This window comes from Paramacrobiotus metropolitanus, unplaced genomic scaffold (genome assembly GCF_019649055.1).
Source record: "Paramacrobiotus metropolitanus isolate TYO unplaced genomic scaffold, Prichtersi_v1.0 Parri_scaffold0000158, whole genome shotgun sequence".
NCBI lineage: Eukaryota > Metazoa > Tardigrada > Eutardigrada > Parachela > Macrobiotidae > Paramacrobiotus > Paramacrobiotus metropolitanus.
The window spans coordinates 129626-150589 of NW_026570378.1; the positions used below are offsets into that span (position 1 = coordinate 129626).

The 20964-nt window shown below is 43.4% G+C and overlaps 2 protein-coding genes across 2 annotated transcripts; both read left to right on the forward strand.

Moving 5' to 3' along the window:
* Positions 1-1536: 1536 nt before the first annotated feature.
* Positions 1537-4531, forward strand: LOC129599955 (uncharacterized). Its single transcript, XM_055498324.1, has 4 exons — positions 1537-1653; positions 1830-2153; positions 2710-3222; positions 3605-4531. The coding sequence occupies exons 1-4, from the start codon at positions 1623-1625 to the stop codon at positions 4333-4335; spliced, it is 1599 nt and encodes a 532-aa protein (XP_055354299.1). The 5' UTR covers positions 1537-1622; the 3' UTR covers positions 4336-4531.
* An 869-nt stretch (positions 4532-5400) lies between these two features.
* On the forward strand, positions 5401-11938 carry LOC129599957 (melatonin receptor type 1B-B-like). The gene is made up of 5 exons (XM_055498325.1): positions 5401-5831; positions 6005-6122; positions 9562-9682; positions 10261-10871; positions 11417-11938. The coding sequence occupies exons 1-5, from the start codon at positions 5625-5627 to the stop codon at positions 11722-11724; spliced, it is 1365 nt and encodes a 454-aa protein (XP_055354300.1). The 5' UTR covers positions 5401-5624; the 3' UTR covers positions 11725-11938.
* Positions 11939-20964: the final 9026 nt, after the last annotated feature.

Below are 20964 nucleotides of genomic sequence, written 5' to 3' on the forward strand. Positions count from 1 at the left end.
ATCTTATATAGCCACACTCCTTCCTTTTGGCGCCATCTCGGTTCTGCCGGCGTAATCGCTAGCTGCCCGTACAGTTCTGGTGCTGCCGGTGATGGTCCGTAATGCCTCATGATGTCGTTTCATCAACTTCTCCCGCCCACCCGAGGACGCCGTTGACCGACCCAGTCCACACTCCACAGTAATCTGTGAATGGCTCAACAAAGGCGTGATAAAGGGTAACGCGCTGGGGGATGCCGAGTCCGGGTTGCGCGCGCTTGATTTCTTTGAATGCCGTAATTGATGTTCCTTCTTACTTTCTGAAACTGCTTGTGCCCGCCTACCTCGACGCCAAGGTACGTTACGTGCTGTTTTACAGCGAGTGGCTGACCAGTACCACCGGTGGATTCACTTCCGCTATCTTTCGTGTTAAAATTAATGTTCCGATGCTGCGCCGCAACCATACAAAAAGTCTACAGCACGTTGCTTATTGAAGTAGTCGATGTCGTACTGGTAATTGTAAGAAATGCCGGCTGATTTCTCCGACATGCCGAGGTAAAAATGGTGCTCAAACGTGAGCAACAAAGACTGCACGAGGTATCACATTGCCTATAGTATATAAAAATCAGCCAGTTGTCTCCGAATTTTTCCAATTAATTTTGAATTGGCAATGCTCGCAATTTTATTAACTCATATTTGACCATCCCATGCAATGCGCCTGCTGTCCTAAATTTTGCACGCAACACGGTGTTAATCGACCAGGTTCCATTTTAAGAGCATTGATCCAGTAAAATGTAAAGTATAAGCAACGATGTGACGTAAAATTGACTTTATTTTATTGGTGGACTTCCCTTCATTCCAAATTTCAGCACGTTACTGACATTAGTCTCTCCGGCAGCGCTTATAATTAAGACAACCACCATGGACTACAGGTACCTTCCGATCGGGTCCCAGGAACGTAAAATACATTTCCATGTTGCGAAAATAGTGACTACTAACCGCTTACCGGTAGTCCACGATGATATTTCGCTTACGTGGCTCTGCATCAGCAAAATGTGCAAAGGTATGCAACATAGTCACTTTTAAGAAAACAGATTTTTATTAATCATATTCGATATCACCCACAAAATTAAAATCGCCCGAATCAACAGACGCTTAAAAAAGGAGGCAGCGGCGGGGCGGCCATCGACCTTTCATCGCTAACGATTGGCTTTTTTACGTGGAAGCAAAATTGCTAGTATTTCCAAAATACAAATGTCATGCAAGAAGTGTACCGTACTATTGTACGCATAATTATAATAATGCCATAATTATAGTATTAGTATTACAGTATGTAATTATTATTCTCTGTATATGTTTAAAGAACTAAGAACTAATGGTAAGAACGTACTGTGCTCAGTGTGCTGTGTCAGTGTTCTGAGTGTTGCTCCATTCTCTGTCATCTTTGTGAGCGCGGGTCAACGTAATTGCCCTCTGGTAGCGTTCAGCTTTCGGTGGTCTGATACTGTTACACTGTTAAAGTATGGTTCTTGCTTGCTTACTTTTACAGTTTTACTTACAGCTTTTTTTGCCGTTTGTGATTTATTTTGGGATTTCGCTTTACGTTTTGCCGATCATTGGTCAACTCTCACTGAGTCACTAGTAAAATGTCCAACTCATGTTACTCAGCTACTAATGGTAAGTCGCTAAAACTTCGCACAGGAGAGACAGTGGGCTCTTGCTTGGAGTCTTGGCGTGTACATTCGACGCTAATCTGCAGTGGAGTTTTCGAACATACGACTTGGATACTGGATAATTGGATCATAAATTATCTGATTGGGATATAACGTTTCGTTGTATGATTGTATCTGTAGGCCAGAAACGAAAGCGAGCCCGTTCGGAAACACCGTCTGAAAGAGGATCCTCGATGGCTTTTGTGGATAGGGTGTCTGCAATGGAAGACCAGTTTGTCAGCATGCTGAAGAACTGCCAGAAGCAGATTGCGGAATCGGGGAAAAGTCAAGGCGTGCTCGTCACCTGTTGCGCCATGTATACTTTCCAGAAGGATATCAAAGATATTCAAAGCCTGGTGATGAACGACTACGGGAGTGGCAAATTGGAGCAGGTGCGGATGGTGGTCACGGGAGAGGAGATCATGCCTGCCTGGATGGAGAGTGGCGTGGCTCTGCAAGCGTACTGTAAGTGACATGTGTGCAAGGCAGTTGAGTACGGATTCCTACGAGTGCGATTATCGGAATGATTGGTCACAAATATTTTCGAGAACTTTTGTAGATAAAATGGTTGTCGAAATATGAAACGCTGTATGTCCACACAATAACAAAGTTAATTCAACTCTTAACTCTCTTGCCTTAACTCTTAGTGGGATTGCAGATAACTCTCATTACAATCTGATTTTGTAATTTTTGAAAATGTAGTTGCGACTTGCTTTGGAATTGTCGACAATAGAGATATTTACAGATTTACTGTATTTGTGTGTTGCTTTTGCGAAAACTCCGGTAACGCAGTCCATGGTATCTAAATTTAGTGTAGTTATGTTTCCCTGCCTTGGGCCTTGTATGGTTTTTTGTGCTTCTGGGCAGCTGGCAGCTAGAGTAAGCGCCCTAGAAATGTTGATGTAAATTGTATTATATCGAGTTGTATTTCTGGAATTAGTATCGATGAAAAACAAACAGTCATCTCCATCATTAATTTTCGAACTGTAAAGTAGACCTGATTTTGTGCGCGTTTTTTCAGTTGAGCGGAAAGTGGGTACTAACCGTCGCCATTCATCGGGTGATGCTCGTAAGCGTGGCTTCGAAGTTCCGTGGCGCGCCAGCGTGCAGCTGCAGAGCATCCCACCGGGTTGTTTCGTCGAGTCTGTCCAGTTGTCCTTCATCAATCCGGCCTCTGACGGCAGTCCCACCGTCAAGATGGACCTCTCGGCCGAAGGTGCCAGTAATCTGTACCTGATTAACGACAAACTGATGAACATCCGCGGTCAGACATACTCCGAGTGCTGTCGCGAACTGGGTATCTTTCGCCAGGGATTTTGTTACATCACCCTGCGAGTGCCGCTACGGCTGCTCATCCGCGACCAGCTGAAGCAGTTGCGGGCGGATTTACCGCATAATGCAGTGGCCGAGGACGAGCACGATTATTCTGCAGTGAGCGGCAACGACAACGTTACCTTGAAGTTTGGGCGCTCCAGTATGAAAGTGGGTCGCCAGGTCTTGTTGAATATTTCCACCGAGACCCACGCCATCTTCGGTATGAATTAAGCTGCAACCGAAATTTCGAGATCTGAAACTGCAAACTTCAAATCACAGTTATTTACAGTTATTTAATAATCATGCAGGCCTAGCATGCTTAAAAGGACTTGTAATGCGAAATTTTTTATGTTTGCTACACATTTAGTAAATTCTGATGAAATTACGTTTTGCTTGGCGAAGAAAATGATGGAATTTGGTTGATGAAAGGCAAATTGACTGTAAATTGAAAACATTGACTGACTGACTTTTAATTGGCTGCAGATTGAAAACGAACAATTTTATATTTTAACCTTTACAACAGTATCTAAAAATAAGTGCAAATAATTATTTCGCAAGTTATTTTAAACTTCAGTTTGTAGCGAATTTCTTTTCGACTCTAGGTGCGAAGACGGCGGGTCAGGTGAGCGTGTATGAAATGAGTGTCAGCAAAGAAGTGGCTACGGCTCTGTTAGGCGCAGTGAATTCCGCCGCCGACTATTTGCCACTGAATCCCGAACGAACCACTCTTTCCTTTCTGTACGAGCTGGTGGCGTTGTCCAGCGACTGGGACATCCCGTCCGTGAAACTGTGGACACAACTAGTGATGCTGGAGCGTCTCTGTGCTCCGGGCGTTAATTTGCAGCAGATCCCGGTTGACAAGCTGATAAAGTTGATTCGACACGAATTTGATTGGAATGGAGGTGTGAAAATGGTGTTACTGGGCTTCACGTTTGCATTGCGGGATATGTGTCTAGTGGATATTCTGCCGGCGACAATGAATGGGCGTGTTGTGGCGGAATTGGATCGGATTTCTGAAGATCCAACGCTTAAGGACGTGTTTCAACCGGCGGAGATGCAGCCAAGCGTTGCGACCAGTGCGGATGCCGTTAAGGGAGAGTGCAAGACGCTGACCGTTCGTTTCCAGGATGGTAACAGTATGCGCGTGAGAGTCTCGGAGTCGGCTAACATTCAACGGATTAAGGCCGCAGTTGGCAATTTCCTCGGGATCCCCATTTACCAGCAGCGAATGATCTTTAAGGATAGGCGATTGGATGACTTGATTCGGGTTTCGGAATGCGGCTTCGAGGATGGAGACGAGATAGAGATGTACACTGAGCAGTATGGTTGTTAATAATTTATAAAACCATTCCCTCTCGTTAGTGCAACATGACAAAGATGATAGGTTTCTCAGTTTATAACAGTTAGTTCTGGTGGCACTTGGATGTGGTTTTACGGATAAATAATGAACTATGCCATGCGTGCATGTTGCACATCTTGGAAAGTGTTGTGTAAATAATCTGTTTGCAGCATTTTAACTAAGTATGATGGTTACGTGGTATTGGTTTGATCAAATGCATGCATTTAACAATGAATGATGCGGTAGTCACCGGAAGCGAATATTACTTAAATTGAATAGTACGAGTATATATTATATAGTTTAACTTAATAAATTCGAGGGACTTAATAAAGAATGTCCTTTGATGGATAAATTTAACGACCCCCATTGCTTTAAAGCGAACCAAAAACACTGAATTCAAATGACAGTGTTAAACAAATGCGTCCGATTAATCTGCGGTGACTGCCGGTTGACCTCCGACATATCTGCAGTTAACATGGTCATAAGAACTGCGCCTGGTTGAGCAGCCAGGACAAAACAATGGACTGGAAATTCCGCATCGCCAACTGAAATTACACTGTAATCCCGGGAATTTCTAGCTGTGGTAACGTTGGCGATTTTGTTGATTGTAGAGTATCTGACCAGCCCATGCATTTTGAATTCTGCTGCACGCAAGTCGATAGTATAACGATAATTATAACGTAAAAATGGCTGTATTTTCTTGCGGACCTGTGCAAATGAGCAATTCAAAAAACACATTGAACTTTTCAGCCGAGTCGATGATTTTCCAATACCGGATGGGAGTCAATTAGCGCGTTAACCGGCCTATCGGTTGGCTGCGCCTAATTATGCCGGTTGCGCCAGAGAGCACTTAAGCAATCGCACACGATTAGTCTTAGCGCTTTCCACCGCCCCATCCGCCGCTAATCACTGACGAGAACACATGTCTTCTCCCCGGGCCGGAATTTCCAGCCTTCTATCAAAGCAATCCCGGACCGCCCGCAGCGGAAGTCAGTATCGCAGTGCAGCCAGATCACCAACACATTTCACCGGATATCTGAAACGCCGGCATGCAGTGTATCAACGGGAAGTTTCACATCACACGGCTCACTCCGGTGTCGGCTGATCAGGGATCTGTTATTCCACACGACTGTTTTGTATCTTTCGCTGTATAAATAAATCTCGGACGCGGGTGAGCGCATTTCATTGGTAAAGTTCATCTCGGGCGTAATTCCCTCGGTTACACGATTATGGTTTTTTATGCCTGTCTGATTTACGCTTAATGCCGAACTTCATCGCTAATCATGTACGTGTACTATCGCATTCCCAATGTGACGGACGAGACGGTGTACGCCCCTGGGGAGCCGCGTATCTACAGCCGCAATGACAGTCTATGGGACATTGCGGTCAACCATCACCGCAACGAATGGCTGGCCGATCCCTTTGCCCACTATGTCTACTGCATTTTCGTCTCCCTGCTCAGTGTAGTGGGAACCATCGGGAATATACTGGTAATTAGTCTAACTACGTAAATGTATGCCATTTGACCACACATGATTACAAGTTTTACAACAATTTCCGATCAATGATTGCCGCTCATGTGAGCACAGTAATGTAACTCTAAACCATTACCGATAATCTTTCCTGTTATGTAAATAAATAGGAATTTTATTTGCTGTTGCAGATTGTCCTTTCGCTGCTGCTCATGGATGCTCTGAAAAAAATCCAGCCGATATTTATTGTGAATTTGTCGTTGACAGACTTGGTCATCACCGCTTTCGTCATGCCCATTAATATTTTAGGTACACTCAAATATACATTGTGTGTCTATAAATTATAGGTAATATAAAATTAATAAGTAAATAGTTTCGCAATTTTTAAAGGCAGAGTACATTCACCTAACCAGCTTGTACAGTATTTGAAGAATGGTACACGTGCTTGACGGCCAGTTGACGCACTTGCGGAAGTGTTATTTGCGCATAATTAATACGAGTGGAGAGTACGTACAACGAGTACAACAGCTCACATTCTTAACATCGATTATTTACTTATCCAGACATCCGCATTATGACAGGTGCTGTATTTTTAAACAAATTACTGAAAAAAAACTTATGTAGAATATGTTAATTTTATGTACTTTATAAAAAATTATGTAATTATTTATTAAGTGATAATATAGAGGCATAAAATGTCCGCACCTATTAATGCGCAGCTGCCACTTTTCAGCTGCGCTCACGTACTGTACGATAACTGTAAAATGCTTCCATCAGAACCAGTTCATTACCGGTTCCGGGATGATATCCTGCCAGTTCTGACTGAACCCATCTGGCATCTGTAAAAGTGTTTTGTAGAACCACATAATCCTCTACTCCTGATTAAGATTTTTTGGCAAGTCCATGTATTTCCCAAGAATCCCCTATCGTAAATAATCGATCATCCCACTCAAGAGCTTAGTGAATGACTTAATGCAGTGTCAGGCAAGTCGCGAGAGAATAAAAAAACGTTAACGTTCTAGGCCGGCTGTCGTGCAGCTGACCGGTAACACACGCCCAGTAACCCGTCCCTTTACTTGCAGTTTAAAAAATTAGCTTGTAAATGCGGATTTAGATCAACCAATTATTCATGTGACTGACGTAATGTAATCGTGCACTTGCAGTTTACTCGTGCACATAAATGTGGCATAATTGTTTTGTATATGTGCATACTCAATTTTGCGAATTAAAGAAGTATTAGTTTTATTGTTACGGTACTACATATTACGAGTACAGATAGTTTCTCATTTGCTTTCTTATAACGCTTTTTTGGGTAATCTCACTCTACTGTAATTTTAGTGAATACATGATTTTATAAATAATCTTGTGTGTGCAGATTTGGTTCTGTCATTCATATGTGGCTGCGCCGATCTGCTTGCTATAACTCTCATATTGTAAGTTTTTTAAAGAGGTGCAATGATCTTGCAAAATATTTTCGGATCTTTTTAAAAACATATTAAATTGTATTGTGTATAAAATATGGAAAATACCCATGCGCACGTTTGATTCAGCGGACATCGACTTATCATGTGCATTCATGTGATCAATAATACTGATACCTGATAGCGTTTTGTGACAATAAAATCTAGGCAGAACTTGAGTACACAGTTTTAGCTTACACTTTATTGTACAGTAATGCTACAAAAATACATCTTTAAACCAATATAGGCAGCATCGCGTTACAGGATCAAGTGCACATGAGCATGGCCGTTAGGCAATTTTTGCCGGCTGCGTACGTAATTAACTGGGACACCTTTTTCGCTACGGGATCCATTTTATTTAACGGGATCGATCGCGGTTGGAGAGCTGCACATTAATGGATTGGCCACCCGCTCATAGAATAACATTCATTGCTAATGCATGAAAAAACGTCAATAAACCGAATGAGCCGCGACTAAAAGGCGACATTGTACCGTGATTTCCATAACACAATGGGACGGTTTGTGCTGGCCGTGGGCGACCGTTAATGAATTTATTATGTTAGGCATTGATCCGTATTATCTTCCCGGAAACGGTCGAGACGCACGCGTCCACTCGGCGTAGAGTATCGAGATGCATCTATTTTTTTTCCAAATGGTTGCTATCGATTTTATACGCCAGTATTTATACGCGTCGTGCATTTTAATTAGCTTAACGTTAACCGGCTAAATTTCGATATTAAATTCATTAATATCTGCACAGCGTCGGATGGACTTCCGATCGCAATGGGGAATGCAACGCGTCGGCTGCATAATCTGACAGTTCCGGTAAAACAAATACAAAATGGTTACCGAAATGGCGGGGCCATTGACGCCGAACTTCCGTCGCGGCAATCGGCGCCACGATGGCTTCCGATTAAGAAAACATATCAGTGGCCGCGCTTGTGTCTGCATATACCTTGATCCCGACCCGTAGTAACGAGTAACGACTACACAAATTTTGACAGAATGACCATCAACACAGCGCAAATCGGAAGTCATACATAGGAACTGCTGTCACTCGATCGTTTTGGATGTTGCTTGTTTTATTTTCTAGCCGCTTATCTGGAGTGAAAACATGGGCGTTGTCGTCATTACATGTTCACTCAATCAATTACAACCATAATAGCGTCAATACTTCATCAGATTTATACAAATTACAGGCGTCTACATTTCTCCGTTGAAACGTTACACTAATTTTGTATATCGTATCACCGACACGTGCCTTATGTGTTTCAAATACATTTTAATTAAATACGAGTAAACCTTTTTTTTAAATCTCTGTTTAATTATGGAAAGTACTGTATTTTCACAAGTTTAAGGAACACGAAAATGCCCTAGGTCTGCTCGCAGCCACCCGGGGCCTGCAGGTACGTTCAATGCTGTTCACTGAGCTCTGAAATTAAAAAAATGCAGTTTAATAAGTTTTGAAATTACTACTGCTCATTACGAGGCCCCATTTTACAACTCACAGAATCACATTACTTAATATTTTTTTCTAAATGTCACTTCAAGGGCCGTCACTTCAAGGTGCAAAGCGGTTGAACAGAGGCCGTGCAGATGTATTACTCCAGGTTCTCCAGGATTTAAATTTTCATTCCGTTTTTTGTCCTGTTACTGACTGGATATCCGAGTTAAGAAACAATAAAATGGGGCCCCGTAATGAGCAACAGTAAATTCAAAAATGATTAAAACTGCAATTTTTTATTTCAGAACTCAGTGAGCAGCATTGAACGTAGCTGCAGGGCCCGGGTGGCGGCGAGCAGACCTAGGGCATTTTCGTGTTCTTTAAAATTGTGAAAATACAGTATCTGTAGACTGAAAAATCTAGGCGCTGCACAAAGCAAGCTAGGTAAAATTACTTAAGACGTGAAGAAGCTTGTTTTTGGATACTGTATTCAAAGCAGTAATTATCTGACTTTCTTAACAACTGAGTTTGCAAGATGATTATACATCCGAACTTAGAATCCCACCGGCATCTGCAAACAAAAGCGAAATGATGAAAGAATATTCACGAATTCTTGCTAATTAGCTACGTCGTGCCGGTGCCTGATTAAAAAGGACTGTAATCGTATTCCGACTAATCATAAAGTCAATACCGGGAATCAGCCAATTAGCAAGGCAAATATAGCGGATTAGTAACTACAACGTATACCACTTTCGCACCTGTACAGGGTAATCGTTGTAAATTTGAAAATATGTATTCCTTGACACAAAAAATTGCATGTTTGATTATTTGCTTTAATTTCCAGGTGCGGTGCAGGGGCCTTATTACTGGCGCGGCAAAAGCTGGCTGTGTGATTTTGAAGGAGCTGTGTGCGCGACCGCCTGTACGGCATCGGTGTGGTGCATTATGGGTATTGCGGTGGAAAGGTAAAAATTATTTCATATACAATGGCATATAAATTAGCCATACGTATTTTGCGGAGTATTTTTCGGTATCACTAAAAATATTAAACATTATCAAACAGGCTCTAAAGGACCTACAGTAGCGATGTCCTTCCACAACGATGCCTGCATACTAGAGGGTCAAATGGCTTTTGGTTATAACGCCCAAGAAAATCGACAGCTCTGTGCGAGCTTGTTGCAAACACGCTCCACAATACGATAGTGGAACGCAGCATTATATAGAATGAACGAGAAAATTAGAAGTCTTGCTTATCGTTATAGGCATAGGAAAGTTTGATTATTAACTTTTTGCTTGATATACAGTAATAATAAACAGTGTAATGTACGTCGTCTCAGTTCACTTAGTGAACTTCACTAGAAGTTCTGATACTCTGCAGTCTGCAGTACCGTAGCTCTTATAGCCGTAATCTGGAAAATATTGTTAGGGCTTATTAGTTGAGCACATTTTAACTATAATCTGAAGGTGGTTTAGGAACTGTTGATATGTACTGTTTGCGTTTAAAGCATCTGATCCAGAGCAATAAGCATTACCCTTACTGCAGGTATTTCTCCATTTGCCACATCTCCTGGTACCAGCGCATCTACACCCCGATGAACTCCATCCTGATGATGCTGACCATCTGGGTGGTGTCCTTCCTCATCTGGTCACCGCAACTCATGGGGTGGGGCGTGGTCAACTACACGCCGGATTTCTACATCTGCACGGCGGATCTGCGCCGCTGGACCTACTCCCTCTTCTGGGCGGTCTGCAGTGTCATCATCCCCACCAGTATCTGTTTCTACGCCTATCTGCAGATCTACCTGCGTATCCGCAATAGCACATCTGGCCGGCATCTGATCGCCGGCCGGCGGAAAGCCACCAACACCGGCGCAACTAATAACCGGCATGCATCGATCAGTGGCCTAGCAGAAGAGATCCGGCTGATTAAGGCCCTCTTCCGTATCTTTGTTATTTTCCTGGTATCGTGGACGCCGCTGGGATTACTCTTCAGCTTCCGCTCCATCTACCAGGCGCCCAAGTGGCTCAATCTGGCCGCGTTGATGCTGGCGCACGGGAACAGTGCCACCAATGCCATGGTATACTTCTTTATGACGGATCATATTTACACCTCGGTGGCGGCCATTCGCAGAGTGGCACGAAAGTGCTGTCCAGGTAGGGCACGGCTCGTTAAAACAACGCTGCTGTGAATTGAATAAAGGTCATCATTAGGCAAAGAACCTTATTTTGCTGTTATCGATAAGCAAGAATGTTGACGTCATGCATACATGTTTTTGTTGTTAGCTAATTTGCCTACCTGAAAGGTCTGTGAGCTGTTACCTTTGCCGCTTTCTATTGCCACTCGTGATTCGTTATTCCTTTTGTGTTTATATGAAATTATGTACAGTACCTTTGAGTTTTTTTCAGTCATTTACGTTGCAGTTGCGCTTAGGTTTTGTTGCCGGTGTTTGTTTTCTTATAGCGTAGTATGTTATTCATTTCTTCCGCTGTTATTGCGTCTGGTTTCTGTGTTTTCTTTTTTAGCTTGCGACAATTCCGTTGTGACAGTGTAGCACGGGCTGTGCTTTAGGTAACAATTTTTGTTACCTATTTTTCAGTTTTTTATTTTAATTTTTTTTAGTTTATTAGTTTTGTTTATGACGCTTTTAAATCCACAAAGTTTAGCATTTGTACGAGCTCAGTTTGGCATTTACGATTAGGATCGGCAGCAGCTACATTAGATGAGCATTCCATTTCCATATTCCGCCGCAACAGCAGCCTGCACCATTCCCAGAGCGGTAGCAAGAAGATCGCACCATCGCGTTTCGCCCGCCCCGGACCACGCGCTCCCAACACCGTCGCTGTCGACTGCAACCTTTCCCAGGAAAATCTTGGATTGCGAAACGTCCGTCCAATATTACCACTTATCACAAAGGTATCACCGGAACATGTCTGCCATCCGAAACCGGATGCTGACGCCTCGGCTACGCTTACCAACAATACGGGTTCAACTACGGCTGATAGTTGACCCGTACTCGTTTCGAGATCTTATTTACTAATTTCAGATTTCATTCAGTTGCACAAGAGTAATTGGATTGTCAGTCTGAATGAAGCACAATTGACATGTTCATGTTTTCTTCTTGCCTGGTCGTTTACACAGAATATGCCGTCATATCCTGTATTTTTATATTTTTTATTTTGTGCACCTAAACTCGCCACAATGTTGCTTGAACTGCCTGGCCATTCGCAGAGTCTGGTTGTAGTTATATTGTACATGTAATTTAGATCGACTCAGGCATTTAAAATGCTCTTCTCAGATGACACCATGCATTAAAATTTGGTATAGCATTACAACTGCGCACTCTTGATATCCACTGATCACTTTTATGTTTCATAAATATTGTACCATGATTCTAGGTCTATGACCATCATAAATCGACGACTGTTTTTTACTACAGATACTGTAAGTAGTTTACCATGGCCACTGAATGCTCCAAGTCAATCTTAATTATTACGCAAGCATTACTAGTTAATTAGTAGACGCTCACTGCGAAACAAGAACAATGATAAGTCCAGCGACACAACAACTACATATTACTGTTAAAAAAGCTGGTGGTTCGTGCAGGCCCACCTTGCCGCACAGTGCCTCGAAACCATGTAGATTACTCCAAGAGCACCAATCCAACACTTGGAGTGCTCTAACAACAGAACAGCATCATAACAATTTCAGTTACAGATCGAAATTTTCCAGGTGAGTAAAATAACGAGGTAAACTGCATTTTTCCATATGCAGTTCAATACAGAAAGCGTAAATTGTGAAAAACTTGAAACACACCCGTACTGGAGAAAGTGTTGGAAACTTGCTATTCTTCCTGTTCAACGTCCATGGTCGCAAGAAGAGCACGTGAGCGCACAGCTTGAGGACAATTCGGCCCGGACAGCTTAGTAAAGATATCTATAGCCTCTTCGCAGTAGCCGCGCCACACTGCACGCGTGGAGGGAAACATCTCATCGAACAACACAACCAGACGACGTCTTCCGGCGGGCCTCAAATCATCCACTCGCTTTCCCATAACACTTCTTGTAAAGCTTAATGGGCATCCCGCAGCATCAGCCAACATTGCTGCGCGATTAAGGTGGTACTTTGGGCAGATCTTGCTGGAAGAGCAATATAGTTACGGTTGCATAGTCGGCAACAGATATCAGTCTATGACCAAACGCGATAATATGCTTGCAGATTGCTTTAGTGAAGTTCGTTATGCATGAAAACTGTAGAATGCCGATATCTTGCTTAAATTTAACAACAAGGAAATACCATACAATTACAAAGTATCGAACGTCTGCTCCAGATCGAGGAAGGTCGTGCGAGGAGGAAATCGTAGTTTTTGGCGGTAAAAGAACTGTTACACTATGTACGTACCGCACACAAACCATCAGTTCTTGGGACAACTTCCAGGCATCCGTAAATCGGTGTTGCTGATTGTAGATCCCCATTTTAACAATTCCACAAACCAAACGAACATGCGCGTCAGGATGTACTAGATCGGCAGCTTCCAGTTCGTCAAACAGTGCCACTGAATTGATGAACCCTTGTATCTGATTAGGAATCCGGACCGCGCACTTGTCCATAAAGACCATAAGCTTATTGCGGCGAGAACAGTTGACAGCACCACACTGCGGACACGGAGAACAAGCCCGGTCGTCGCTGGGAATGCGTTCCGTGTAGCCCGCTGTTATACACTTTAATGGGTTGAGTTCGGCTTCCTACATATAAGATTGCCAGAAGATAACAACAAAACAGCTCAACAAACACGGATGTTTTGCATTTTTTAACAGTTTTTAACGTGAATATCGATAAAGAGCGATTCCTTTGTATTTACAGACGTTAAACATTAAAGCTGGAACGGGTTAAATAATTTTTCTGTAGACTGACTCACATATTCAGGACTGCATTTGCGGCAGTTGCACAAGTATCCGTAGATATTTCGAAAAGCTTGACGTCGGGCGGGGGCAATCACAAGGTACTGATTCTGCATGAGTTCACAGTATCGTAGCTAAAAAGTACCAACATCTCGTAATCGGTTTTTTTTAACGGATAACAGTTACAGCATCTAACTACTCTGAACCAAATTTTTTTAAAAATTTATTAAGTTTAAGTTGATTTTCCCGTCTCTGATTTTATTCGTATTGCACTTTTCTACCATTGCATCGTGAACTTACATCGGACAGACCAGAGTACCCTGCAATGTCTTCAGTTGCACGCACGGATACTCGTCGTCCTGTGTAATCGAACGTGACGTTGACGTCCCAGCAGACCGGTTTCATGGCACGATGTGGTATGCTGGGAATCAGTGCCGATCCGATTATTATTTGCTTGGTGCGGTTGTTCGGTATGGGGAGCATGTGATAACGTATGATTTTGAGATAGTCCACAAAGGTCGCTGCAGATATTTCCAGCGCGGAAGCAATTTGGCATAAAACCGGACACATGATGACGGGCCTCTTGAGCCTAGACGATTTAATAGTCATACTATTGCTGTGGTAACAAAACAAATTTGTGACTGACGCACAGCGGATCCACTTGCTGAAGGTGCTCATCGGCAGGGAGCAATTTTAAGATATCGTTAGCTGATTTCTTCCCCAGCCCACCGATGTCGTCCAGTACGCCCCGCTAAAAAAGGCAAATGCAATTGTTTCTTTGATGATTGGATAACAGATGATTGTAGTCACGCTACTGTACTTTTGGAGTTCTGGCATTGCGGATCGAAAAGATTACAACGATAAAAAGTGCTTTACTGAACCTACCTTGACCTTTTCCACCAGCTTTGCCATCAGAAATAAAAGATAGCATGGTAGTACGCGATCAGTCTTGTTGCAATAGGAATTATTGCGAGAAATTGCCTCGACTGCTTCGGCGACTGGTTTCAGCATGGCACACTCCTTTTTGTGTTCCTTCTTCCAGTCTGCAGTCTGTGAGAAAGTGCGGGTAAATTATGTTTCTTAATAAACTAAGTAGCTCACTAACCACTATAGAATAGCTTTATATACGGTATATGATATATCTTACTATATATATTATTTTAATTTTACTAATATATTTAGGCAGTAATCCCCAACCGGGTTTATTGTAGGCTCCACCCGCACTAAAGTGAGTAACTTAGCGTCAGTTAGCGAGTACTAAACTTGCACTAGGGAGTAATAAACGAGGCTCTCACGCTGTACACCCACCTGACACTGTACACTGCAATAGCGATGCAATTTGCAGCCCGAACAGGTTTGAAATTCCTTCCTGTCGTGGAAGCAGAAGGCGCACAGTTTACGGTATTCGGTCCGCTCGAAAGCCCAGATCCACGGATCGTCTGACAGTATGACGTCTCCCGCTGCAAAGGCGCGGCTAGAATTCTGCGGGACGGCGTGTGAATATGAGTGGGAATTATCCATTACTGAACGTCCTCCAAGGAAACATCAACCAAAGCCTTTCTGGTTTTTGATTACAAACGTTGACTTAACTTGACTAAGCACTTTTCGGGTGCTTTATCACTTATAAAAGCATTCAGTAATCTCCGTCTGACACTTTGACAGCTTACAGAAAATCCCCAAAGATTTTGCTCACAGCTCAAATGCAAACTGTAAAATTGTAAAGGCAAACGTTGATAGGACATTAAAACTGTATGATCTCATAATCAGCATGCAAAGGCGGATACTACTTACATCGGTCTACCTATTGCACATACCGTTTAGTTATTACTTATTCCGTATACTTTGTTGTCTGTTCTTTGTTAAACTGGATTCTCTTTATTAGCGCGTAACACATGCAGTCACGGACACACTGACATCCGCTTATTATACGAGTATCACCGATTTTGTCAATCACTTTTACGTACTCGGAAGTCGTTGTACTGCGCACTATCTGTAGTGCTATAGCGCTGCACTGCAGGACCGCCACAGGGAGCGTCTCCATAAAGTCTCTTGTATACAACGCTTGCAGTTGTCGATCAAACTGGATCTGCAACCCATTTACGAAAACGTTGATAGAACACCAAAACTGTTTCGCAGATTGCAAAAGTGTACGAGACTTCTCGCTGGCACATGTATTCAATAAACCATACAGGAACAGAACCGGTGCAGGAACAGAACCGGCAGTGTTTACGTAAACGTCGTAAAGTGATTTTGTTCGCGTTCAGCAAGTTGTATTATTGTTGAAGTGTTGGAGTTACAGCAGCCGAGCGCACATCTTCCTCCAGGCAATGAACTATCAATAATTATAAGGGCGCAATCATTCTCATCCGGTGGCAAAAGCTCAGTGTATTCCGAAAACCAAACAAATCACGCTCTGAAACCGATTACAAGAAGCGCAAAGCAATATCGGCTAATATTTCAACTATTCCCGGCCAACAGCGATGCGCTATGAATTCTTTGACGCGAGAATTTTTTGACTGGCAGTTGCCGGTCCAGCATCTTGACAACACTACGGGGTCAACTACGACGACTGATGCGTTAACCCGTACTGTACGTGGCCGGGTTCAAGGTGCTACGTGGTTGGTTGAAGGTGCTATAGTGAGTGCTATTATTTACTTGTTTCAGTTGGTTTCACTGGAGTAAGCGGATTGTAAGTCTGGACCGAAAACATGTTTTCTTCTTGCCTAGTATTGACCGTGCACACAGAACATGTACTACGCTGTACGAGTAATTTTGGGCTAGGTAGTTACCTCATAATCATACTCTTAATCCTACTCATAATCAGTAAGTTATACTCATAATGTACATCATAATCATAATCATACTTCGCTCCTACCGGTCATCATATTTCTGCTCATAATCATAACTCATATCCGTACCACTACTCATACCAGTGCTTAGTGTTTTCAGCGCGACTTTTTGATGGCATAAATTCATGCCGAAATAACATATTACAAGCTGCGCGCGGATAAATATTGGGCAGACCCAGTCTGGATGGCAAGAATTAAGCCGGCTCTGGAATCGCGACGCAGTATCGGTCCCAATGCGGCCAGTGCCAATCTACCGGTGTCCTATAATATACCATTCCTTTACGAATTGAAAAGCAAATCCCAGTCTCCTCTTTTCACAAAAAAAAGTTTTGGCCGTTGTGCAGGAAGTGCATGATATACAGTGTTTAACTAACCGTCATCGCCGGCACGGATGTCGGCCGATCTCTTCGCCGTTGCCGGTGATGCCCAGTAGTCCAGCGCGGATGCTGAATGGTCATGCTCCGCGACCGCAGTCCATACATGACGGACACAGAACGGAAAGTATTACTACTTTCGGAAATTCGGAGATACCTGTATTGGGGAAAAAACCGCCCCACTTTAATGAATATTACAATTTACTTCATAATAACAGCATTTTTAGATTTTGTTTCAGGCTTTCAGCATTGGCTTTTCTTGTTGTCGAACTGCTGTTTAACGGTCAGCTCATGGAAATCATCGTTTTACCACGACCCGCGTGAGATATTTATTAAAGAATTAGAAGGTGACTTCTATAACCTATGTACTTCGCACCATTCTCTCCGTTCACTACCTTTTTGTTTTCCTGCTTTCCATGTTCTCTCATGAATAGAAGTGGGATAAAACGTTGCGACTTTCGAAATTTTACGTTTTGATATAATAGAATATAAATGATGATAAATGAATATGAATATAAATGATAAAGAGATTTTTTTCGTGTCGAACGGATTTGGATGCTAGAAGCCCAAGTTTACGTAATTGTGAAATGATTTACCTCGAAGAGTGAACTTTGAAACGTTTGAAAGTTCAACCCTAGTATGAGGGTCTGTACGGGTATGAGTTATGATTATGAGCAGAAAGATGATGACCGGTAGGAGCGAAGTATAATTATGATATGCATTATGAGTATATCTTATTGAATATGAGTAGGATTATGAGTATGAGGACGATTATGAGTATTAGGTAACTACCTAGCCGTAATTTTGTATTTTTTCAATTTTGTGCCCCCAGTTTCTCTTTCAAACTCTTGATTCTTAAGTAGTTAATGTCCATCGACCTCTTCAAATTAAAATTGTTCTTCTCGAATAGTCGAGACCTTATGTAGCACTTTTTTTATATCCCCGGATCGCTGCTCATTTTCAAGCAATACCGGGTACATAATATGTAGAGTATATTTGTTTTCCACATCTACAATGCGAGATCCACTCAGCATCAAAGGAAGAATTTGTCTCAATTAGAACGAAACGGGACTGTGAATGACCTTTTTTGGTAATTAATTATTATGGGCTTCGTTGAATAACCAGTTGACCATCATAAATTTAATTACGATAATCGTACTGAAGTACCAGTTTATGGCTTAATGGACCAAAGAAATCTTTATTTATCACGCAATCATCAACAACAACAAATCAGACTATTATCATAATTACCTGCTCAACATCCACTGGAAAAGAAGAGCAGTAAAACGGACAAGGACTTTTACGTGTATTATCTCTACTCGAGTAAGACTCTAAGCCCACGAATTTAACCAACCAAAACAAACCAAATGATCGGTACCGTATCAATAATTTTTCCTACAGATCCGCAGAACAAACCACATAATCATTAATCAGACTCATCAATTATTATGAACAATTACTTCATAAACGCAAGTAATTCCTTCATTCACAATTCCAAAAACTGTTTGTTACGCGCTATAAGTTACTGTCTCATTCCACCATCAACAAACCAGCTTCTCCACAAGACGTACCCCACCCCCATCCGGAACGTTACAGTCGGCAATTGTTCTTTGGTCGTCATCCAGCCGCACACCAGCAAAGTATAAGCACTGCTGCTGGACAGGAATGGCATGCCGACTTTCAATCTCCGCCTTCATGTCTCGCACGCTATCGTGCTTGGAAATGGTCAAGAGAGATATGGCTCCATTCATAAAACGAATGCTCACTCTTATGGAGTCGTTAGCGCTGGAATCTGCTTGCCGCCGCTCCCACTGCCAGTCCTTTAACACTTGCATAAACTCCTCCGGCTGAAAGATCTCCAATAACGCCGGATCGCTGGAGATCTCCCGGATGGCATACCGCAGTGGATAGCGGATCGTATCCGGCACCCTGACGCCCAGCATGTCCCTCAGCACAAAGGTGAAGCCCAACAACGCCATTCTAACGCCGGTCTGCGCGTGGTCAAAGTTGAAATCGCGCTGAATAAACTGCACCACGTCCTCCATCGGGATGCACTGCAGATCGAAGCCGGGCATAGACAAGCGCTGCAGCAGCGCGATCTGTGTCCAGACTTTCAATGGTCGCACATTCCATTCCATGGCCAAGGCGAATAACTCATACAGAAAGGTCGGTGCCGTTTCAAAAGGATCCAGTGGAAAATAGTCCGTTTTAGCTGTCGCCTGCTGCAGCAGCGTCTGTACGACTTCTTCGCCCACATCCAAAGCAAACACCCTCACTCGTCCCAGCTTTTTCCTGCCAAATAGCACCTCTGTCTCGGCGGACAAACTGTGCAAGAGCTGCCGATCCACTTTGATTCTGACCTTCTGACACTTCAGTGTGACGTTATCTTGGCCAGAGTAATCCGTCGGGGTGGTGGGCACGGCGTTAACTGGAAAATCGTCCCATAACGGCTTCAGTTGCTGGCAGATCAGCAACCGCAAAGGCACACGTAGTTTGACACAGCAGACGGCCAAACGGAAAACCTCCAGCTCCGGATCACACTCGGAGTACGCCTGTCCATGCATGTGCATCAGGTTGTCGTTGATGAAATACAGATTGCCGGCGTTCTCCGACCATACTTCTAACTTCGCCGTTGGATGATCCTGCAGACCTTCCAACCCCGGTAGGATAAAGGCCAGCCGCACCGATTCCACCATGCAACCACTGGGAATGCTTTTCAGCTGCAGTCGGGCGCGCCACGGAATCTCAACACCATGTTTAGCGGGATCCCCTGACGAATGCGGTCGAGTCGACTGCATCTTTCCGTCAACTACAAAATCATTCACCGTAACCAACGAGTACAGTCAATGCCGGCCACGGTTGTGGTACTGGATTATTACCGATTATACAATACGAAGTTGATAGCATATACCATGGCAGTACTATACTATTAATGGTATAATACTGCCATGCATACTCGTACGAGGGAAGACAGATGGCCTACGAGTACACTTACAGGATGCCTTAAGAGTTACACCGCTGTCCATCCACGCCGGCAAAGGCAAGACCGTCTCGCCGGTAACGCTCACATCCACGCCCTCCAACTTCCCTATTCCATAGCAGTTCATCTCCGGGCTCCCGATGTCCTGCATATTTTTGCGAAAGGAATATCCTGCGCGGAACGAAATGCATGCCCCCACACTACGCTCCGCGTTGATAATGTGCTTCTGACAATTCTTCAACATTTCCACAAACTGGTCCTCAACAGCAGCCACCCTCTCCACGAAAGAAACGGTGCCCGCTGCCGGCTGAAGAGATGCTCCGGTTTCAGTACGTTTCCGTTTGCTACCTACACGCAGAAAACATCCGACCTGAACATATCCCAAAGGCTTAACAGACTAAACTGGCACTTGACAAGATCTCTCCAAAGGCTCTTCTTACCCGAATAAGCAGATGGGTAATGTCCGCTCATTGTAGCTTTTCGTTAGGCCAACAGCAGCAATAAATAGTTAGAATATCATAAAAAAATTGTAAGTGAACATGGAAAGGTAACTGAATACCAATATAACTGCAGTTAGAAAACAAAGAATTTTCTCAGTCAGATTGTAAGAACTCGAAAATCTTGAGCGATTCGTGATTCTCGCCGGGACTGAAGACTGGCAGTGTGTCATTTTGACGTCACTAACTACAGGAATTTCGCAGAGCGCCAAAAGGGGAAATGCGCATGCGCCATGTAACACGCGAAAGCGGTTGCACGTGAGGCGTTCTGTAATACCACGGCCATCGGCATTGCCGCACAATTTACGGGGCACATTACACTTTTTTATCAGGCATGTGTCGCCCAATTGGTAGAGCTTAGTGTTTTATTAATTTTTATGTGATTGCCGCATTAGTTAGCAGAATGATGTGCGAACTCGCGCTGTTTAAACAATGCCTGGAAAAGTACGTGTTGCTATATGGGCCTACGATGACTTCTGGGCGTAGCGTGGGAGTACGGCTCCCAACCGCCACGGGGCGCCATCCTGGCGAGAATCGTCAATTTGGAGTCGGGACAATGGGACTGGCTGGGGTATCGCTGGATGCCTAGTTGTTGCCTACTCGTACTAGTACAGTACTGTACTGCTTCAGAAATGCCTTGACGCAAGA

What these genes read in the sequence shown, in the direction of transcription:
- LOC129599955 (XM_055498324.1), top strand. Translation starts at nt 1,623, where the DNA reads ATGTCCAACTCATGTTACTCAGCTACTAATG. An exon ending in CGTGGCTCTGCAAGCGTACT is followed by an intron (nt 2,154 to 2,709) that starts GTAAGTGACATG and finishes GCGTTTTTTCAG; the next exon opens with TTGAGCGGAAAGTGGGTACT. An exon ending in CGAGACCCACGCCATCTTCG is followed by an intron (nt 3,223 to 3,604) that starts GTATGAATTAAG and finishes TTTCGACTCTAG; the next exon opens with GTGCGAAGACGGCGGGTCAG.
- LOC129599957 (XM_055498325.1), top strand. Translation starts at nt 5,625, where the DNA reads ATGTACGTGTACTATCGCATTCCCAATGTGACGGACGAGACGGTGTAC. An exon ending in CATGCCCATTAATATTTTAG is followed by an intron (nt 6,123 to 9,561) that starts GTACACTCAAAT and finishes TTTAATTTCCAG; the next exon opens with GTGCGGTGCAGGGGCCTTAT. An exon ending in GGCACGAAAGTGCTGTCCAG is followed by an intron (nt 10,872 to 11,416) that starts GTAGGGCACGGC and finishes ATTTACGATTAG; the next exon opens with GATCGGCAGCAGCTACATTA.